Genomic DNA, 21,493 nt, shown 5'->3' with positions numbered 1-21,493 from the left:
AATAAAGTTACATATATCGAGCCAAAAATAATAGTTGAAAAACTTTATGTTAGACAGATCTTGGATGGCTAAATTTTAGAAGGACCAATAATTTTAATACAGTATTACCCCGCCTAACGCGGTTTCACTTAGCGCGTTTTCGCATATACGCGGTGCCTTGCCAGAGCTGAACTTTCACTTAACACGGATTTTTTCCACATATACGCGGTGAGTGTCCGGCTAGAGATGCTATTTTTAGATTTTGCCCACTTACCTACCCGCCTGCCATTTGCCTGCTCTCCTCCGGCTGCGCTGCTACGTAAGGTTATGAGTGTGTGTCTTTGTTGGCAAGGGTCACTGACGCTATATGACGATCGGACTGTGGATGAAGGCGCATCCCTACCCCTGCTGCTAGCTGTAATTAATTTAAAGTATTATGACGCGGACTACCCCGGGAGGGGAGGGAGGGGAGGGAGGAGGGAGGGGAGGAGGGAGGAGAGACGACGCTTGACCCAGCTGCAGTTTATCCCCTGGCGTTACCCCCCGGGTTAACGCTAAGATCCATTGTAAATGGCTTCGGGCCGACTAAATACCACCGCCCCCAGAGAGAGACCTTTCTCATTTGGACCCAGCGGCACTAAGCCAAAAGAAGACACGACACCATTAAGCTACAGGTGAAGTGTACCAAATTGTTCGCTAAGATTTGGAGAAAGGAAGATCAAGTTGATTCACACAAAGAGCTGGCGCCAACTAATTCACGATTCAAAGACGATCAAGGATGATGCAGTTAAGATCAAAGAGCACATGAAGATCACAAAAGCCCAAAAGTTTATCTATCAGGTACGCCAGAACAGGGTGCTGGTAAAAGTGGAATCGGTTAGAGCGGTTGGTGCTACCAGAGCCAAGAACATGGCGGGGACATCGCTACCAGTGCAGAGTACGACGAGCTATATATCGCAGCAGTGACATCGCAGAACTGGAATTCAAAGCCCAAAACCTCAATGCTTCCTGGTTGGCTGCATAGGCCAAGAAGAGGGAACAAGATCACCAACATCAACATTGGTGGTGAGGAAGCGAAAAGGACCGTAAAAGGGCGCTGGTATTCTCCTCCCGGCGACGGAGATTTCGCGGAGAAGGACAAGACAGTGACGACTAGGTGTTTAACATGGACGAATCTGGTCTTTTCTGGAAAAGTTACCTTCCAAGACCTTTGTCCAGGGGGGCTGCCTGCCAGCGCGGTAAGGGTCGAAGTTGCAGAAGGAACGTGATTAAATCATTCTGTTTACCCACCAATGCCTCAGGTACCAAACCAAAGACGTGATCGCCATAAAGCCCGGTCAAGACGCTTAAGAATATGGCTAAATGCTTTATCGTCCATTACACCGCACGAAGGCGGATGTCTCTTCTGTCCTCTTCGGTTTGACAACTGTTTTTAACCCTGACGCAGAAATTTTAGCAGCAACAGGAAATGTTCCTCATTCCACATTTTGCTGCTCCTGACAACGCACCTGGCGCTACTCGCCTATGGATCGCTACCCCAACGTAAAGTGGTTCTTCCTCCCGCAACACTACGCTATTAATCCAGCCCATACCAGGAGTTGATCTGCAATGAAATGCGTGATTTCGCAAAGAAGTTCAAGCTCTGAACGCACTCTAACAACAACACCAAGGATGAAAGGTGGTTGGGTGATACCCAGCAGAGCAAGCGATGAGGATAAGGAACAAGAGGCGGCGACTAAGAACTTTCAAAACAATTTTAAAGAAGTTTAATTTAAATGTTGTAGACTTTTTGGTGGAGGCGGGGATTCAAGGCTGACTATTAAGCATGATTCGGCCACGCATGGAGCATATGTTGCACATGGTGCTCAGGAGAGGAGGAGGAACCTGGTGGATCAGAGGTTCAGATCAAAGCAGTAGCAGACTCCACAGAGTAGGTTACACCACATGCCATACAGCTGAAGGTTTCTCCGAGACCACCAACGAAGACATCCTGGAGATCAAAGATCCTGAAGTGACTGTCACAGATGTTAAAGAATAACACGCCAGTGAAGAGGAGGAAGAAGGAAAGGCCATTCTCCTAAATCCTAGTTTAGTCATAGTGATATTATGTGTCATAGAGTTTGGTTATGAAAAATTAAGTCCGGTCTTCTTTCCCCAAAGTGGCTAACAATGACGATGAACGCCAGAAGTCTTCCATACCCGACTGCAGGCTATGGAGCGACATCAAGGTGTATCACGACAAACATCAACACCAGCCACAGCAAAGCATAACCGAAGTTCTTCGCTCAAGAACCCACCACAGCCAGCCCAAGCCAGTGATAGTGGAAAGGAAGTTGACTTGAGGGATTTGTCAGGAAGCCCTGACAACCGGCAAGTGACAGTGGATAAAGATTCACCTAGTAATGGTGATTCACCCAGGGCCAGTAATCTGCCCTGCCTCGGTAAACCAGCCTCCATCCCCGGATGCTGACCATCTCTTCACACGTGTAAGTGTTCCACCTAATCTTTAGTTTCCTTCAGGGTAACTTCATTTTTCCTATGTTAATCTTTTTTTTTTTTTTTTTATCTTTCCTAACCCAACCTCTTCTATATTACTTGTTTTTTTTCATACCATCATAAAGTTAAGATAGAATTTACTGCAAATACAGTTACACATGTGTCGTCAAAAGCGGAGTTTGGGGGTCGGTTGGGTTCTATTGAATTAACCCATAAGTGTTTCTGAAGTTGTTCACTTAACGCTGATTTTCCCATGCTGACCCTGGGTTCAATTGGACCGCCATGGCGGTAAGTACAACCGTATAAAAAATGCACAAATATTAAAGAGCACTGGAAACGAATGTAAACATAGAACAGATTACTGAATCGGCAGACTAGCCCATCAGCTGATCAACTGATGCTCACAACAAAACGTGTTTGTCATAAGGATTTCGTTAATCAAGTTTTGTTCGTTAACGAATTGAAGGTCCTTATTGGAGGTATTCGTTAACGAAATTTTGTTAATCGAACTGCTCATTAACGGCACCACTGTACATACCAGGTACACAATTTTTTTACCCAAACTGTTAGATAAAGTCTTCAGGATTATTTAGGTAAAAATTTTGTCTTACTAAATTAGAAATGATTTTTTGACTCTGGTATCATCCATATTTCTTCTTTTTTTGTATAAATGAATGGAATCCCCATTATATCATGTCAAAATATTTCGTTTGAGTTTATCATATTGGACACATCTCATAGAGAATCTATTCAGGATCATTATGGTATCAAATTCATATCTCGAGGTGGTTGCTACAAGATGGTGGAGAAGCGGTATGCCAACCCACACAACAACAATGGTGCTGGTCAGTTTGAATTCATTCCCCAGCATGTGCTAAGGACTGTATTATTATGTATCCTAATTCAAAATGAGTGGAGAAAGACCATCAAGTTAAAGTAAAAGCAGTTGGACATTAAACTTGATGTTTTAAGGAGGTAACTCAGTAATTACGATCACACCACCTCACCTCACCACCTCCTGCAGCAATCAACATTGTTTGTGGTGAGTTAAATTCATGTGTTGTCTGCATTTATTATCGTGTTATATCAGGAAGTAATCAATGTATGTTTAAAAATTATTATTTTCATTCATATGTGTGCTGAAAATGTTTCCTTGGGAGCATCTCCATTATATAATGGAGTCAATGGGAAAATTGGTCCTGCATTATGGAAGCATTTCAGGAACACATCCTTTCCATAGCGGGGATGCCTGTAGACAATACAAACCCCTGCTAACCCAGAATTGGCCAAACTGGACAGGTCTTCCCCAATTAGTACGGATTAGAGGAAGTTTACTGTATAGTGAACGAGGTTCTGCTCTTCATGTAGCAACATAAAGAGATCTAGGGAGTGCGGTAGGTAAGCCCAGGATAAAGGAGTTTACTGGCAAGGTTAGCTATTGTACACCATAAATGACCCACAGAAACATATGAATTTTTAACCCTCAAACATATTACGGCTATACAGTTCAACTCAAACATTTTGCATAAAAGTTTGATCATAAAATTTAAACTATACTCGAGAATATATGGTATACAGTATCTGGAGGCAACTGAGTAAGATATAAAAATCATCCAATACTTTCTTAAATGGTAATTATGAAGAGCAAGGCAAGCGGATAATGTGAATAATAAATAGATGCCTATCGTTACTTTCATTATGATGTGGATGTACTAATGTGCCTGCTGTCATTTAATTCTGATAATGATTCTATAGTAGCATAATAAGAGGTCCTATGGCAAGAAGCATCAGGAGAGAAACAAGTGGCAGATGATAGAACTATTACTACAGTGTTCCCTCGGTTAACGAGCACAATCCATTCCAGCAGGTTGCTTCGTTTAACCAAAAACTTGTGAAACCATTGTTTCAATGGGTTTGGGTAGTGGTTCCAGCTCAGAAAATTGCCTAAATTCAACAAAAAAGTAGAAATGTACACTTACTTTGAGGTGTGTATGTAGAAGGCTCCTGGATGATGATGCTGATGTGAATTTGAAGTGGGAGGTGGATGAGGAAGGGAGAAGAGGAAGTGGAGGTGGAGAAAAGCATTTTACTGCTTCCTGGAAGGTGAGTCACCTTCCATGAAAATGTCAGGAACCTCTGGACTGACAGATTTCCACCATGAACATCCTGTCTCCTTCTTGAAGTGGAAGGCTGAGGGGCTAGCATCATCCTCTCTCCTTCTTGAAGTGGAAGGCAGAGGGCTAGCATCTTGTTCCTCTGCTTTTCCTTAAGAAAGTGTCAATTGTGGTCTGTGGGCATCTCTCCTCCTCATCATTAACTTATGTTTAAAGAAGGAGACCATTGTGTCCTCAACATGCTCAAAAGTTAGTTCAGATTTCCACATCTGGGTGCCTTGAAGCCAGTTTCCTGAACTTCCCCAGTAGTAAATAACATCTTTCAACTCTTTAGTTGACATATGGTCATCACTTTCCTTTTCCTCCTCACCATTGTAACCCTCTAACATCTCATCCAGTTGCTTCAAGTCTTCAGGGTAAGTTCCTCCTCATGAGACATCACAAGCTTTTGACATCATCCTCCTCCACTTCTTCCTCAAATCCCTCAAAATCATGGGTACTGATGGCCACAGTGCTCCATGAAGAATTGAGAATCTAGTGGAGATTTCTTGTCATGATGACACAATCAATTTTACAGCCTCAGGATGTTAAATTATGTCTTCTTGAAGCTGCTGATCACATTTTGGTCCATTGGCTGTATGATTGATGTAGTGTTGGGAGGCAAAACAAAACTTTCACAAAGTCAAATTGATACTCAAAGTTCTGGCAGTTTAGGGTCATGCCCAGGGTATTATCCATGAGAAAACCCTTTAAAGGGAGTTTATTGGTGGTTAGGTAGCTCTTCACACAAGGGCAAAACACCTAAACAGCTCATTCATTAAAGAGCTGTCTTGTCACCCATGCCTTCACGGTTGGACTTCCAATAAACTCAAGCTTTCCTCTTACCACTTTTGTTGTTTGAACACCCTGGGGTTCTCAGAGTGAGTAGACAAGCATCGGCTTCAGTCGAATCCTGAAACGTGGCACCAAGCAACAAGTGAGACGGTCTTTCATGGGTTTATGCCCAAGTAAAGAGCTTCATCTCTGGTGATGAATGTTCTTTTGGGCATCTTTTTCAAAACAGCCCAGTTTCGTCCACATTGAACACTTGCTGGAAGATAATTTTTCTTCTTCCACCAGTTCTTTAAACTCCACAAAAACTTTCTGCCCTTCCTTATCAGCACTAGCAGCCTCACCATGCTTAATAACACTGAAAATGTCACTTCTTTTTCTTAAAATTTTCGAACCAGCCGCTTGGCCCTAAAATCTATAATTCTGTGCCTGAAGAACCAGGTTGATCTGTCTTTAAATGTTTGTATATCTCCCTGGCTCTTTCACAAATAAATTCAGTAGAAACTGAATTACCTTTCATCTGTTTTCCCTAATCCAGATGAGAAGTAACCTCTCAGTTTCTGCAATTAGGGATCTACTTTTTAAACACTCTGGTAGATTTGTCTCTACTTTCACTTCTTTAAATTTTCTTTCAGTGCAGAATTGTGGCACACAGTTGATGTCGACATGCCATATTCTTTGCATAGCGCATTTGTTCTAATGCCTTATTCATGTTTTTATAATTTCCTGCTTAGTTTGGATTGAAATAGCTTTTCTTGATCTCTTAGGCCCATGCTGGACTCAAACAATCTCAACACAGTGATATTTAAGTTTAAACTTGCCATAAATAAAAGAAATTTTTCTTTAGAATAACACTGCACTGCTATATAGAGTAGTCGGCCCTTAACATTCGCGAGGGTTACGTAACAGAGATACCCGTGAATGTTAAAAATCTGTGTACTATTGCTGCCCCCCCCCCTAAAAAATCCCTGGCCCCCCATGTCCTTATTTACCATATATACCTGTGTGTAGTTCGAGTTTTTAAGACCAAATTATTTGGCAAAAATTGGGGGTCGACCTCTAAACGGGTAATAGTTTCGTTAGGTTGAAAAATATTTACCAGTAACTACCAGTAAACAATGGAAACGATGCACCAACACACCACCAGCTGTGAGTGTCGGTACAGTTGCCAGGGCAGATCTCTTGATAGCCCAAAGTAGCCAAATCCATGGTATGGTAGCACAGGACGATGTAAAACAAAGTATTCATTTATTAAAGTTAATTTATAGATACTGGACATAAATTTTTGTTCATTACATTTGAAACATCAATCTTTGTTAATTAAATTTGAAACAAGAGAAAACTATGATACTGGATTTTCATTAAAATATTACATCACAAGTATATTTTACCTTAACTGTGACTGAATGAATATATTCTCGGAAATAAATATGGAAATGTAATATTTTTGCTGGAATGACGTACATATTATAGTGGGAAGTGGGATAAAATCATGACGAAAGACTTTCGCTTTCTTTCGTTGTTCAAAATATTTTAACGTAATCGCTTTTCAAATGTTTTTCAGTTAAAAAACTGTTGTACTCGTACTCTTTTACAATAATATTCTATCCTATCATTAGCCTTATAATCCCACAACTGAAAACCATTCGAAAAGCGATTACGGTAACATCTTTTGAACGAAAGAAAGCGAAAGTCATTGTTTTCGTCACTTTCCACTGTAATACGTACATCATTTCAGCAAAAATATTACATTTCCATGTTCTCAGAAATAAATGGTAGTTTTGTTGAAACGTAATGTACAGTATTTAACATTAAAATGCAAAAATAGCTATAAAAACAATTAATACACCCGTAATATACTGGCTGGCATCTCCACTCGTCCCTGCTCCCGCCAGTCACCTCCTCCCCACTCTATCCCTCCGCCTCCTCCACATGGTCACTACTGTTGTATTACAATAATATTCTATCCTAATTGACTTGAATAAATACGACGATACCATATTTCTGAATATTTTCATTAAAATCCATCCAAATCATTTTCCTTGCCATCGTCTGCAGCACCAAACAGCTTCTCCCAGTCCTCTCCTTGAACAGGGCTAGAGGGTACGTGTTTTTCGAATCGTTTTCAATTAAAAAAATGTTACATCACACGTATATTTTACCTAAACTGCGCCTGAATGAATATATTCTTGGAAATAAATAGAGATTTTGCTGAAACGTGATGTATTTCAATGTAAAATTGGATAAAATACATGACGAAAACAAAAGACTTCACCTAACCTTCCAATGTTCAAGAGATGTTACTCGTTTTTTTTAATAGTTTTCGGTTAAAATACTGTTATATTACAATGATATTATATTCATACTGTGCTTGATATACTACATTCACAGAAATGAAATATTTTTGCTGAAATGACGTAAGTATTACAGTGGAATGTGGGACAAAATCGTGACGAAAACAATGACTTTCGCTTTCTTTCGTTCAAAAGATGTTACCGTAATCGCTTTTCGAATGGTTTTCAGTTAAAAAACTAGTGCATCACAAGCGAATTAGGATAGAATATTATTGTAATACAACAGTTTTACGGTAACATCTTTTGAGCGAAAGAAAGCAAGTCATTGCTTTCGTCACTTTCCACTGTAATACGTACGTCATTTCAGCAAAATATTACATTTCCATATTCTCAGAAATAAATAGTACTTTTGCTGAAACGTGATGTATTTCAATATAAGCTAGGATAAAATACATGACGAAAACAAGAGACTTTACCTAACCTTTCGATGTTCAAGAGATGTTACTCGTTTTTTCAGTAGTTTTCGGTTAAAATACTTTTATACAGTTGTATCCCACTTAACACGGTCAATAAAACCCAGAGGGTACGGTGTTAAGTGAAAACCGCGTTAAGTGAACAACAGAACATATGGGATTAATTCCAATAGAAACCGGTCCGACCCCCAAACTCCACTTTTTGACGACACATAACTATGTTGTAGTAAAAATAACATCTTAATTTTATGATGGTATATGCACACAATTAATACTTAAGAGAAATAGAGAAATACAGTCGCCAAGTTAATGTCCATTCAAATAATGGACTCGACTCCCTCCCCCTCTTCTCACACTACACTGCTGGCTCTTCCCTCTCTGAGAAATTTTGGGGGGAAAACCACTAAATTTTAATAAATAATACCTCAAACTAAAGTTAGGATAATACAATTGACATTGCTGGATTCCTTGTAAGACCAGGAATATTTTGAATATAAATGTCATATATTTTGCACAAAAGAGAACATATTTACTCAGAGTAAACATTTTATCTAAAATTTGTATGTCTAATGCAAAATATATGATGTTTATATTCAAAATGATCACCAAATTGTAAGAATTCCAGCAATGTAGATTATATTCTGGTCGGGTAATTTGTATGAATTTTATGAGCTAAAACAAATATCTTCAGTTAATAATAAAAAAAATATTCTTCACGACACTATCTGTCAATCAAAGTACCCCACCTTGCCTCCCCCCCTCTTCCAACCGCGGTCAGTCCCAACCCACCCCCCACCAATCCTCCCTTCAAGAGATGTTGGGTGAAAAAACTAAATTTTAACATTTTGTATTAAATAATACCTCAGATTAAAGTTAGGATAATATAATTGACATTGCTGGATTCCTTGTAAGACCAGGAATATTTTGAATATAAATGTCATATATTTTGCACAAAAGAGAACATATTTACTCAGAGTAAACATTTTATCTAAAATTTGTATGTCTAATGCAAAATCTATGATGTTTATATTCAAAATGATCATCAAATTATAAGAATTCCAGCAATGTAAATTATATGCTGGCCGGGTAATTTGTATGAATTTTATGAGCTAAAACAGGCAGTCAGGCAGGGTGGCGGTGGCGGGTGGGGCAAATCTAAAAATAGGTCTCGAGCCGGACACTCACCGTGAATATGTGGAAAAAACCCGCGTTAAGTGAAAGTTCAGCTCTGGCGAGGCACCGCGTATACGGTAAAACGCGCTAAGTGAAACCGCGTTAGGCGGGGTAATACTGTATTAGTGATATTCTATTCATACTGTGCTTGATATAATACATTCACGGAAATGTAATATTTTTGCAACTACAATGCTGATGTCAACACGATTGTGGTTACAGCGAGACTGACTGAGTGAGGGAGAGCTATGCGTGTGTGTGTGTGTGTGTGTAAGGTTGCGGGAGCGGTGGTGTCCCGTGTTCGGTGCCGCGCGCGATTGGAATGTACTTCAATTACTTCAATGTACAGAATATTCTTCTGGCAGGGCAATCCGCGTATTTGCGAATCCGTGAATGCTAAACCCGCGTATGTGAAGGGCCGACTGTATTACCCCGCTTTACGCGGTTTCACTTAACGAGATTTCTCATATACGCGGTGCCTCGCCAGAACCGAACTTTCACTTAAAGCGGTTCATCTACTCACATACGCGGTGAAGTATAATATATATATATATATTTTTTATTTAGCTCATAAAATTCATACAAATTACCCGGCCAGAATATAATTTACATTGCTGCAATTCTTACAATATGATGATCATTTTGAATATAAACATCATAGATTTTGCATTAGACATACAAATTTTAGATATAATGTTTACTCTGAGTAAATATGTTATCTTTTGTGCAAAATATATGAGATTTATATTCAAAATATTCCTGGTCTTACAAGGAATCCAGCAATGTCAATTATATTATCCTAACTTTAGTTTGAGGTAATATTTATTACTAAAAAGGTAAATATTCTGGTTTTCCCACACATCTGGTAGGGAGGGTTGGTGGGGGGTGGGAGGGGGGGACCGACTGACCATCTGGCACGGTGCGAAGAATATTTTTTTTTTTATTAACTTTAGATATTTGTTTTAGCTCATAAAATTCATACAAATTACCCGGCCAGAATATAATTTACATTGCTGGAATTCTTACAATTTGATGATCATTTTGAATATAAACATCATAGATTTTGCATTAGACAAACAAATTTTAGATATAATGTTTATTCTGAGTAAATATGTTATCTTTTGTGCAAAATATATGACATTTATATTCAAAATATTCCTGGTCTTACAAGGAATCCAGCAATGTCAATTATATTATCCTAACTTTAATCTGAGGTATTATTTAATACTAAATGTTAAAATCTAGTTTTTCACCCAACATTTCTCTTGTAGGGAGGGTTGATGGGGGGTGGGGGGGGAGGGTTGGGACAGACCGACCATCTGGCGCGGTTGGAAGAGGGGGGGGGAGGCAAGGTGGGGTACTTTGATTGACAGATAGTGTCGTGAAGAATATTTTTTTTTTAATAACTGAAGATATTTGTTTTAGCTCATAAAATTCATACAAATTACCCGGCCAGAATATAATTTACATTGCTGGAATTCTTACAATTTGATGATCATTTTGAATATAAACATCATAGATTTTGCATTAGACATACAAATTTTAGATATAATGTTTACTCTGAGTAAATATGTTATATTTTGTGTAAAATATATGACATTTATATTTAAAATATTCCTGGTCTTACAAGGAATCTAGCAATGTCAATTATATTATCCTAACTTTAGTTTGAGGTATTATTTATTAAAATCTAGTGGTTTTCCCCCCAAAAAATTTCTCAGAGAGAAGAGCCAGCAGTGTAGTGTGAGAAGAGGGGAAGGGAGTCGAGTCCATTATTTGAATGGACATTAACTTGGCGACTGTATTTCTCTATTTCTCTTAAGTATTAATTGTGTGCATGTACCATCATAAAATTAAGATGTTATTTTTACTAGAACATAGGTATTGTGTCGGAAAAAGTAGAGTTTGGGGGTCGGGCCAGTCTCTATTGGAATTAATCCCATATGTTCTGTTGTTCCATTTACGCGGATTTCATTTAACGCGGTACCCTGTGGGTTCAATTGGCCGCGTAAATCGGGGTACTACTGTATTGTCAATATGTAAAATAAATTTCAAAATGACCAATAATTTGCTTGGAAACAGAAAAAAAGCATTTAGTTGAAGAGAGTCTCAAGCAAGATGTTACCTCCACTGAAAAGACAGAGAGACTAACGCTTGTTTGGTGTGTTGACACAGGCTGGATGGCGCGCATAAAACTAGTTTCATAACCTTCAATTATGTTCAATAATTGTTAAAATTACTAAAAAATTTAATATTAAACTTTTAAAATTATTGAATAGTAAAAACTTCTTGGTACAGGTTGTACCTCTCTAGTCCGGCATTCTGTAGTCCGGAAACTCCCATGGTCCGGAACGATTCTAGTTTGTCCAATAGGTAGATAAGCAGCTTTTTTTTTTTCTTTTTTTTTTTATCTGAATTATTATTATTATTACAGGAGTATTAAATTTTTGCCCCTCAGGCCCCAATGTGGGTCAGTGACCTATGCCTGGGTGGGCTAATCCCCTTAAAAAAAAAAGCCGCGGGAAATTAAGGTTTGTTTACATCCGGCAGTTCGGCTGCTCTCTCTCTCTCTGCTTGTCTATACAGAGTACAACATTTAACCCTTCAATATATATGAGCAGTAAATAAGTGTTGCTTTCATATTCTTACGTAGAGTAATGACGATATATTTTCACATGTGCGCACTTACATACGAGCAGTCTCACTTTTTTTTTTACCATTAATGGTTAGCTACTTATATTGTTCCATTTATTAACATTAAATAACATTACAGGTACTTCAAGCAACCATATTCATTCTTTACGTTAATTTTACTACAGCTAAACTCCGGGCCTTATTTTCTTCAGTTTTATATGTAGAACCAATCAGTCACTGGTTTCGTAAGCTTTAACATAAACAATGCCGGCAGCCGTCTCGTCTCCTCTAATATTCCACGTATTAATAAATTGTATTGTTAATTTTGCACACACGTACATTAATTCAATAAAAAGAAATTCAGAAACATTAATTAAAATATATATGAACAGTGAATAAGTGTTGCTTTCATATTCTTATGTAAAGTAATGACGATATGTTTTCACGTGTGCGCATGCGCACTTACATATGCGATCTCTCTTTTTCTTTACCATTATCGTTAGCTACTTCTATTGTTCCATTTATTAACATTAAATAACATTACTTAAAACAACCATATTAATTTTACTACAGCTACAACCAAGGTCTTATTTTCTTCAGTTTTATATGTAGAACCAGTCAGTCACTGGTTTTGTAATCAACGAAAACAATGCTGTGTCATTTCCTCATGTGTTTTAATGTTCTACGTATTATTAATGAATTGTAGTGCTCATTTTGCACATATAAACATTAATTCAATAAAAAAGACATTCAGTAATAAACAATAATGAATCTTTTGTACATAAGAGAAATGACGCTGTTTACACGATTATGCACGTCGTCTGCACGTTGGCGGGCCGTTCAAACCCGTCGAAATTCAAGTTTCCGCCGTCAAAATTTTTATTTATTTATTTTTTTGTGTGTTCCAATAACATACGTTAAGAATTAAAAACTCGCAAAATTTGAGAAGCTACTATACGACATTTAACCCTTCAATATGTCTTCAAAGAGACCATGACGCAGAGAAAGTGGTGCTAGTGCTTCCAGGCATAAGCACAAGTCACTATCTAACCAGGAAAAGGGTGAATTTCCATGGTCCGGCACCGGTCAGGTCCCGAGGTTGCCGGACTAGAGAGGTACAACCTGTATTTACTAAAATAGTAAGGGATTTAAGCCCTAGAACCGATTACTGCATTGGCGGACTAATAATACAGCTGGTGGACCGCCAAGTGCAAGCGAAAACATGTTCAGGTCGGCTCATAAGAAACTCGTTAATCGAGGGATTGCTCGTTAACCGAAGTTAAGAATCTTATGGAAGGTAACTCGTTAACCGAAATCTCGTTAACCGAGGCGCTCGTTAGCCGAGGGATCACTGTATATACAAGATTGTCATATGCTTTATATCCCTATTAAAACCTTTCTTAATATGTTATGCATGTTAAAATGATTCAGTTCTCCCACAGTCCTTATTAAACACTTTTAATACATGCTTTCAAAATTCATATACACAGCAAAATGTTTCTTTATATTTAAATCTCCCATTAGTTTTCAATTTATGAATTTTCATTTGATGAGCTCAATTCTTTTTGTTATCGATACTTTTTACTTATAATAATATTAATAATGGTCTTCCTCTCAGTCACCCTTTGGTATGAGGAATCAATAATACTGTAAACTTTTAGTCATCATCACCACCATCATCATTGTCTTGCAGCTGTTTTCAATTTGAACAAAATCACTGAAACTTCCCTTTCCCTGTATGGAGAAGGTCTTAGTGTTTAAAATATAAACTACAACAACAAATCCTATTTGTATCGCAGCCTCTTCTCTTAATACTGTAATGGTTTTTACCTTAAAATCATCAGAATTCTTCTCTAGTGGGGTTATATCACACTTAAGTCCTTCATAGTGCTGGTCTGCAGGATGAATGTTGATATCAATTGCTTGGTCGAGGAAGCTCATTGCTGCTTGGATATCACCAAGTGCTTCCAATAATGCCATTTTCTCTTGAATTTCATTTCTTGTGCGAATCAAAGGGGGAACCTTCATTCCAAAATAATGTGGAACCCTGAAAATAAATCAAGAACTTTTAGAGTCAATTTCACAGAATAAAGTGTAGAAATTTTCTATTCGCTGTAAACAGGTGTACAGCACTTTAAAATAAAAACTTGAATGAGATTATCCATTTAGTGTATCATTATAATACATTGTCTGGTAATAAATACCCAAAGTAATGTTGCCATGGATGGACAAGATGGATTTCTGGAAGAGTGATAAACATCCTTTCAAGCATTAGTCATATTGGTTTATTCTATTACAGTACATAAGACCAAATATGTTTCTGAAACATATGCAGCAACACCATGTCAAATAAATTTCGATATTTTCTGTCACCAGGTCGCTGAAATGTGCATCCTTTCTATCACTATCTCAATTCATTTCAAATGTAGCATTTCTCTTTATAATTCTTTGTCAAAATAACAATGGTTCTATTCCTTTTCAACAACATCAACAACAATAAAAAGACCTTTCAGATTGGAGTCACCTGGCACAGCATTACAGTGCAGTATGTATGTAGTCAATGTGCCAGTGATGAGTGACAAGAACCATGGTGTTCTTTCACAATGTGTCTGTAGATCATGAAAACTGTAAACAGTATTGTATATAACAGCAAGGTCATTAGTAGGCTCTTATGTGTAAAAGCAATATGAAGTCCAAAGCATAATAAATATTATTAAATACCTGTAGTAGTTCTTTTTGTTTTACCACAATAAGACTTTATAATGGCCTAACCTTAAAGGAGTCAATGGTGAAATACTTCAAAAATGCAGTAGAAGCTCTTTACACCAGATTCACCCTTTTTTGGACTCTGAGATGCTCCAAACTGCTCCTCTATTCACCAGAAATATTTTTGAAAAGTCCGGAAAATCCAGCATCAGTCTAGAAGGATTGTTTTTGTATGTGTAGATGAAAGTTTGTGCATGGTTGTTGTATGCAGCATGTACCACAGTCTGACTCCTACCTTCATATGTATCATACCTGGAACTGGCAGATGCCCACTCTACTAAGTGGTCACAGCCTCAAGTTGAAGAAGCCACAAATTCAGAAAACTGTCAAGGCAAACTTTTTTGGAAGGAGAGTTGTGAACTCTTGGCACGATCTGCCAGAAAGCATTGTGACAGCACTGTGTGAGCTCATTCAAGAACAGACCTGATTAACACTGGTGCAGGTACAGATACATTCTGGTGCCAGTATATGCCCAGTACTTGCAAACAGTGCATACAAAGGGTCCCCGAGTTATGAACAACTGACTTACAAACACCCGCCGATACAAACAATGTCCCATAAGGTCAATTATTTTAAGAATCCGAGAACTAGTTTGTGTGACATAGCGACGCGGCAGAACAGCGGGTGGGGAGTAGTGCGTCACCCAGACACACGCCTTGAGGGAACATCACTACGCCTTACTCTCACCACAGTAATGTGTGAACAAGTGCAAACTGTTATTCTTTTTGCTTATTAACTCTCTTTTTTGGCCCTCACCATGGCTCACAAATGTAAACCTGATGCAAGTGATGGTAGTGCATCCAAGAAAAGGAAAACAATTACAATGGAAGTGAAAGATGATGTAAAAAAATTTTCTGAAAAAGGCAAAAAACAGTGTTATTAGTAAAGCATTGGGCTTCTGTCGGTCAACGATCAGAAAAATTTTGAAAGGTATCACACAAAATTCTTGAACATGTAAAAGGATCTACACCAATGCACTCAACTGTGATAACAAAACAAAAAAGTGGATTGATACTTGATATGGAAATTTTTTTTGTGATTTGGGTGGAAGATCAAAATCAACGTCATTTTCATGATACCTTCCATTTGCCTATTGTAATCACTGATGAAAAGTCTTTAGAATCAGTAATAAAGGTGCAGTATAAGTAACATTCATAAATGTTTATGGGTTAAGTTTTGAAATCCAAATGGTCTATTGCAAAATAACTAGGATATCACTAATTTAACGCTACGAGCTGTGAGCATTAATAAGGGATGAAGAGAATGTGTAAAAAGCTTTGTGAGCACAAGTGTGACGTGGGTGAGAGACGGAGTACAGACTACCAGAAGCCAGCCACTAATTGCTGATCCATGCAGTCAAGGTGTGGGGTGGACAGTGGAAAAACATTGTCACGTGTACAGTAATGACTTACTCACTGCTCATAGACTAGTGACATAATTATATAAACAATGTATGTACATTTATATAAGTACACCTTTTCACATATCCGTTGAGACATTGTTACATAACTATTTGACAGAACACATATCGAATGACAATCTAAAATAACTGTTGGTGGTATGTCATTCTCCAATTGTTACTCAAACTATATGTAGACTGTCGGTTTATTGTTCACGTCTGTCAACTTCATAACTTATGTCAATCATTTCCGTTAGCATGAACGAACAGTTATTTTAGATTGTCAATCGATGCGTGTTCTGCCATTCGGTTATGAAATTTGTCAAATAGTTATGTAACAATGTCTCAACAGATATGTGAAAAGGTGTATTACTATCTGTTTGACAGGGGCTAACACATGCATCCCAGCCCCAGGTTTCAATGCAAGTGTTAAACTTTAATTTTTATTTTTTTTTACTGTATTCTGTCATTCAATTTCTTCTTTTCTCTAAAATTAAGTAATTCGAGATGCATAAAAGGACTTAGGCTATGATATGTGTTCCAATTCACATACATTTCCGTCTAATGAATGTCCTCATCAAAAGAACAACTGCACACTGAATAATGTACAGTGGTATAATCCGATTTACTTTAGGCCTAATGAAAGCTACTAAGTACGAGAGAAAAGACACTGTATGTGTAAACAGGCTGAAGGTCAGGGAAGTACTGTAGTTTGTTACTGCATTCACTAGGGTTTTTTTCTCATTCATTATTATATTCTCATATGATCAGACTTATGAAGTATGGCTCAGCATAATTTACATACAGTATTTTACGGCATATAAGAACCACCACCCCTTTACCAGGGAGTATTTAGGAAACTTTTGTGTGGATTTTCCTACTGTAGCCATAGTTTTCTTAAAATAATATATGCAGAACACGTATATATGAACAGTAAATAAAGATATTACCAATAAATAACTTTCAACAAAAAATAATGTACTGTACAGTGAACCCTCGGACCCGGGCCGTAAGGTGAACAACATAACATATGGGATTAATTGAAATAGAGACTGGGCCGACCCCCAAACTCCACTTTTTCCCGACGCAATACCTATGTTCTAGTAAAACTAACATCTTAATTTTATGATGGTACGCACACACAATTAATATTTAAGAGAAATAGAGAAATACAGTCGCCAAGTTAATGTCCATTCAAATAATGGACTCAACCCCCCCCCACCCCTCTTCTCACACTAGCTGGCTCCTCCCTCTCTGAGAAATATTTGGGGGAAAACACTAGATTTTAAGGTATAGTAATAAATAATACCTCAAACTAAAGTCAGGATAATATAATTGACATTGCTGGATTCCTTGCAAAACCAGGAATATTTTGATTATAAATGTCATATATTTTGCACAAAAAATAACATATTTCTCAGAGTAAACTAAACACTTACATTAGATCTAATATTTGTATGTCTAATGCAAAATCTATGATGTTTATATTCAAAATAATCATCAAATTGTAAGAATTCCAGCAATGTAAATTATATTATGGCCGGGTAATTTGTATGAATTTTATGAGCTAAAACAAATATCTTCAGTAAATAAAAAAAAAATATATTCTTCACGACACTATCTGTCTATCAAAATACCCCACCTTGCCTCCCCCCCCCTCTTCCCACCACGCCAGCTGGGTTGGTTGGTCGGTCGGTCCCTCCCTCCCTCCCCCCACCTTCCCTCCCTACCAGAGAAATGTTTGGGAGAAAACAGAATATTTACATTTTTAGTAATAAATAATACCTCAGATTAAAGTTAGGATAATATAGTTCACATTGCTGGATTCCTTGCAAGACCAAGAATATTTTGAACATACACGTCATATATTTTGCACAAAAGATAACATATTTGCTCTGAGTAAACAAAATACTTACATTAGATCTAAAATTTATATGTCTAATGCAAAATCTATGATGCTTATATTCAAAATGATCATCAAATTGTAAGAATTCCAGCAATGTAAATTATATTCTGGCCGGGTAATTTGTATGAATTTTATGAGCTAAAACAAATATCTTCAATAAATAAACAAAATATACTTACCCAAATACTATCTGTCAATCAAAATACCCCACCTCCCCCCCTCTTCCCACCTGCTCCCCGGGTCCCTCCCTCCCTCCCTACCAGAGAAATGTTTGGGTTATAACAGTATATTTACATTTTTAGTAATAAATAATACCTCAGACTAAAGTTAGGATAATATAATTGACATTGCTGGATTCCTTGCAAGACCAGGAATATTTTGAATATACACGTCATATATTTTGCACAAAAGATAACATATTTGCTCAGAGCAAACAAAATACTTGCATTAGATCTAAAATTTGTATGTCTAATGCAAAATCTATGAAGCTTATATTCAAAATGATCATCAAATTGTAAGAATTCCAGCAATGAAAATTATATTCTGCCCGGGTAATTTGTATGAATTTTATGGGCTATGTAAAAAAATTATACTTCACCGGTGTATATGAGTAGATGCACCGCGTAAAGTGGGAATTCCCTTTCTGGCAGGGAACCACGTAAATGTAGAAACGCGTAAAAAAAACCCACGTAAAGCGGGGTATTACTGTACAGTGACCCCTCGGTTAACGAACTCAATCCGTTCCAGAAGGTCGTTCGTTAACCGAAAAGTTCGTTAACCGAAACCATTGTTTCAATGGGTTTTTGGGTAATTGGTTCCAGCTCACCGAAAATTTCCTAAATTCAACAAAAATGGTAGAAAAGTTCACTTACTTTGAGGTGTGTATGTAGAAGGCTCCTGGATGATGATGATGATGATGGGAATAAGAATGGGGGTGGAGGAGAAGGAAGAAGAGAAGGCATTGGGGTGGAAGAGAAGTCACCCCATGGCACCATTTCACCCATAAAATTTTAGTTCTCTTGGTGTATTTCAAGATTATTTTCTTTTAATCAACACTGCACTGCATTATATATTGTCAATATGTAAAATATATTTCAAAATGACCAATAATTTGCTTGGAAACACAGAAAAAAAGCGTTTAGTTGAAGAGAGTCTCAAGCAAGATGTTACCTCCACTGAAAACAGAGAGAGACTAACACCTGTCTGGTGTGTTAACAGGCTGGATGGCACGCCAGAAACTAGTTTCTTTACCATCAATTATGTTCAGTAATTGTTAAAATGACTAAAAAAAGTTAATATTAAACTTTTAAAATTATTGAATAGTATAAACTTCTTGATATTTACTAAAATAGTAAGGAATTTAAGCCCTAAAACCGATTACTGTATTGGCGGACTGATACTAAAGCTGGTTGCCCGGCCAGTGCAAGCGAAAACATGTTGAGGTCGGTTTGTAAGAAATTCGTTAACCGAATTTTTGTTTGTTAACCGAATTGAAGATCCTTATGGAAGGCAGTTCGTTAACCGAAATTTCGTTAATCGAGGCGTTCGTTAAACGAGGGGTCACTGTATTACCAAACTAGTAAATAAAAGCCAAATGAAAGTTTAACACAGTCGCCATTTGCATATACAGTGGTCCCTCGATTAACGAACGGTTCAATTAACAAAATTTTGGTTAACGAATTAGATCCATAAGGATTTTAAATTCCATTAAAGAACAAAACTTTGATTAACGACAGCCTTACGAGAAGCACACTTTGTTGTGCACATCAGCTGATCGGCTAGTCCGCCAATACAGTAATTGGTTCTATGTTTACATTCGTTTCCAGTAGAGTAGTGAAGCAACAATGTGGCAGAGAAGAAAGATTGACAACTATAGGAGGAGAGTTAATAAGACGAAATACCTTTGATTCCACCCTATCTAACAGTTAGACAGAAGAAGAGCCACCCCAGATATGAGAGGAGTATTCCAAGTTAGGACGAATGAATCCCTTATACAGTTTTACCCCGCTTAACGCGCTTTCACTTAACGCGTTTTCGCATATACGCGGTGCCTTGCCAAAGCTGAACTTTCACTTAACGCGGGTTTTTTCCACATATACGCGGTGAGTGTCCGGCTCGGATGCTATTTTTAGATTTTGACCACGCGCCACCCACCCGCCCGCCTGCCTGCCTGCCTCTCCCTCCTCCTCCCTCCGCTTGGGTAAGCGGCGCGGTAAGGTTGCGCAGTGTGTGTCTTTGTTGCGTTATCACTGACGTCATATGACGTCTCGGACTGTGATTGGCCATGCAGCCCTACCCCCCTCTGCTGCTAGCTGTAATTGGCTTAAAGTATTATGACGTGACTACCCCGGGGAGGGAGGGAGGGAGGAGAGACGACGCTTGACCTAGCCGCGGCAGTTTCATCCCTCAAGGCCACGCCGGGTTAACGCGCATCCATTGTTCCGTAAAATGGCTTCCGCCGGACCACCACCCCCAGAGAGAAACCTTTCCTTACCTGGACCCAGCGGCACTAAACCAAAGAAGACACGACGTTCATTAAGCTACGAGCTGAAGTACCAAATTGTTCAAGATTTGGAGAAAGGAAGACGCCAAGTTGATCTCGCGCGCCAGCATGGCGTCAACGAATCTACGATTCGTACAATAAAGAAGGATGCAGCCAAGATAAAGGAGCACATGAAGATCACAAAGTCTGCAGGTGCTTCATCTATCAGGTATTGCCAGAACAGGGTGCTGGCAAAAGTGGAAACTTTGCTGGTGAGTTATTTGGTGCGTCAGGCGCGACGCAACATGGCGGTGGACACGCGCTCAGTGCAGGAGTACGCACGTGAGCTATACGCAGCAGTGACACGTAAACTGGGAATTGCAGAGCCCAAACCCTTCAATGCTTCCCATGGTTGGCTGCATAGGTTTAAGAGGAGGAACAAGGTCACCAACATCAGCATTGTTGGTGAGGAAGCGAGTGCTGACCGTGCGGCGGCTAGAGATTTTCCTCCGTTTTTACGTGAGATTATGGAGGAAGGACAGTACAGTGACGACCAGGTGTTTAACATGGACGAATCTGGTCTTTTCTGGAAAAAGTTACCTTCCAAGACCTTCGTTGTCCAGTCTGCGAGCAAGGTAAGGGGCCGGAAGATGCAGAAGGAACGCATCACCGTCCTGTTTACCACCAATGCCTCCGGTACCTGTAAACCAAAGTTATCGGTGATTCACAAAGCCCGCAAGCCGCACGCCTACAAGAATATGGACATGAACAAGCTTAATGTCCACTGGCTAACCGCACGTAAGGCGTGGATGTCCTCTTCTCTGTCCCTCTTCTGGTTTGACAACTGTTTTGTTCCTGACGTGCAGAAATTCTGCGAGCAACAGAATGTTCCTTTCAATATTTTGTTGCTCCTTGACAACGCACCTGGACACTCGCCCCTACTTAT

General features: G+C 38.5%; 1 protein-coding gene across 1 annotated transcript in view; it reads right to left on the bottom strand.

Moving 5' to 3' along the window:
* Positions 1–21,493, bottom strand: part of LOC121874642 (poly [ADP-ribose] polymerase 2-like) — a 60,212-nt gene that overhangs the window by 5,448 nt on the left and 33,271 nt on the right. Inside the window, exon 5 of the mRNA XM_042378871.1 lies at positions 13,643–14,041. Within this exon, the coding sequence (XP_042234805.1) occupies positions 13,643–14,041 (399 nt within the window). The remainder of the gene's footprint in view (positions 1–13,642; positions 14,042–21,493) is intronic.

Source organism: Homarus americanus, unplaced genomic scaffold (assembly GCF_018991925.1).
Source record: "Homarus americanus isolate GMGI-L3 unplaced genomic scaffold, GMGI_Hamer_2.0 scaffold34360, whole genome shotgun sequence".
In the NCBI taxonomy this organism is placed as follows: domain Eukaryota; kingdom Metazoa; phylum Arthropoda; class Malacostraca; order Decapoda; family Nephropidae; genus Homarus; species Homarus americanus.
This window is presented reverse-complemented; position numbering and strand designations above follow the sequence as displayed.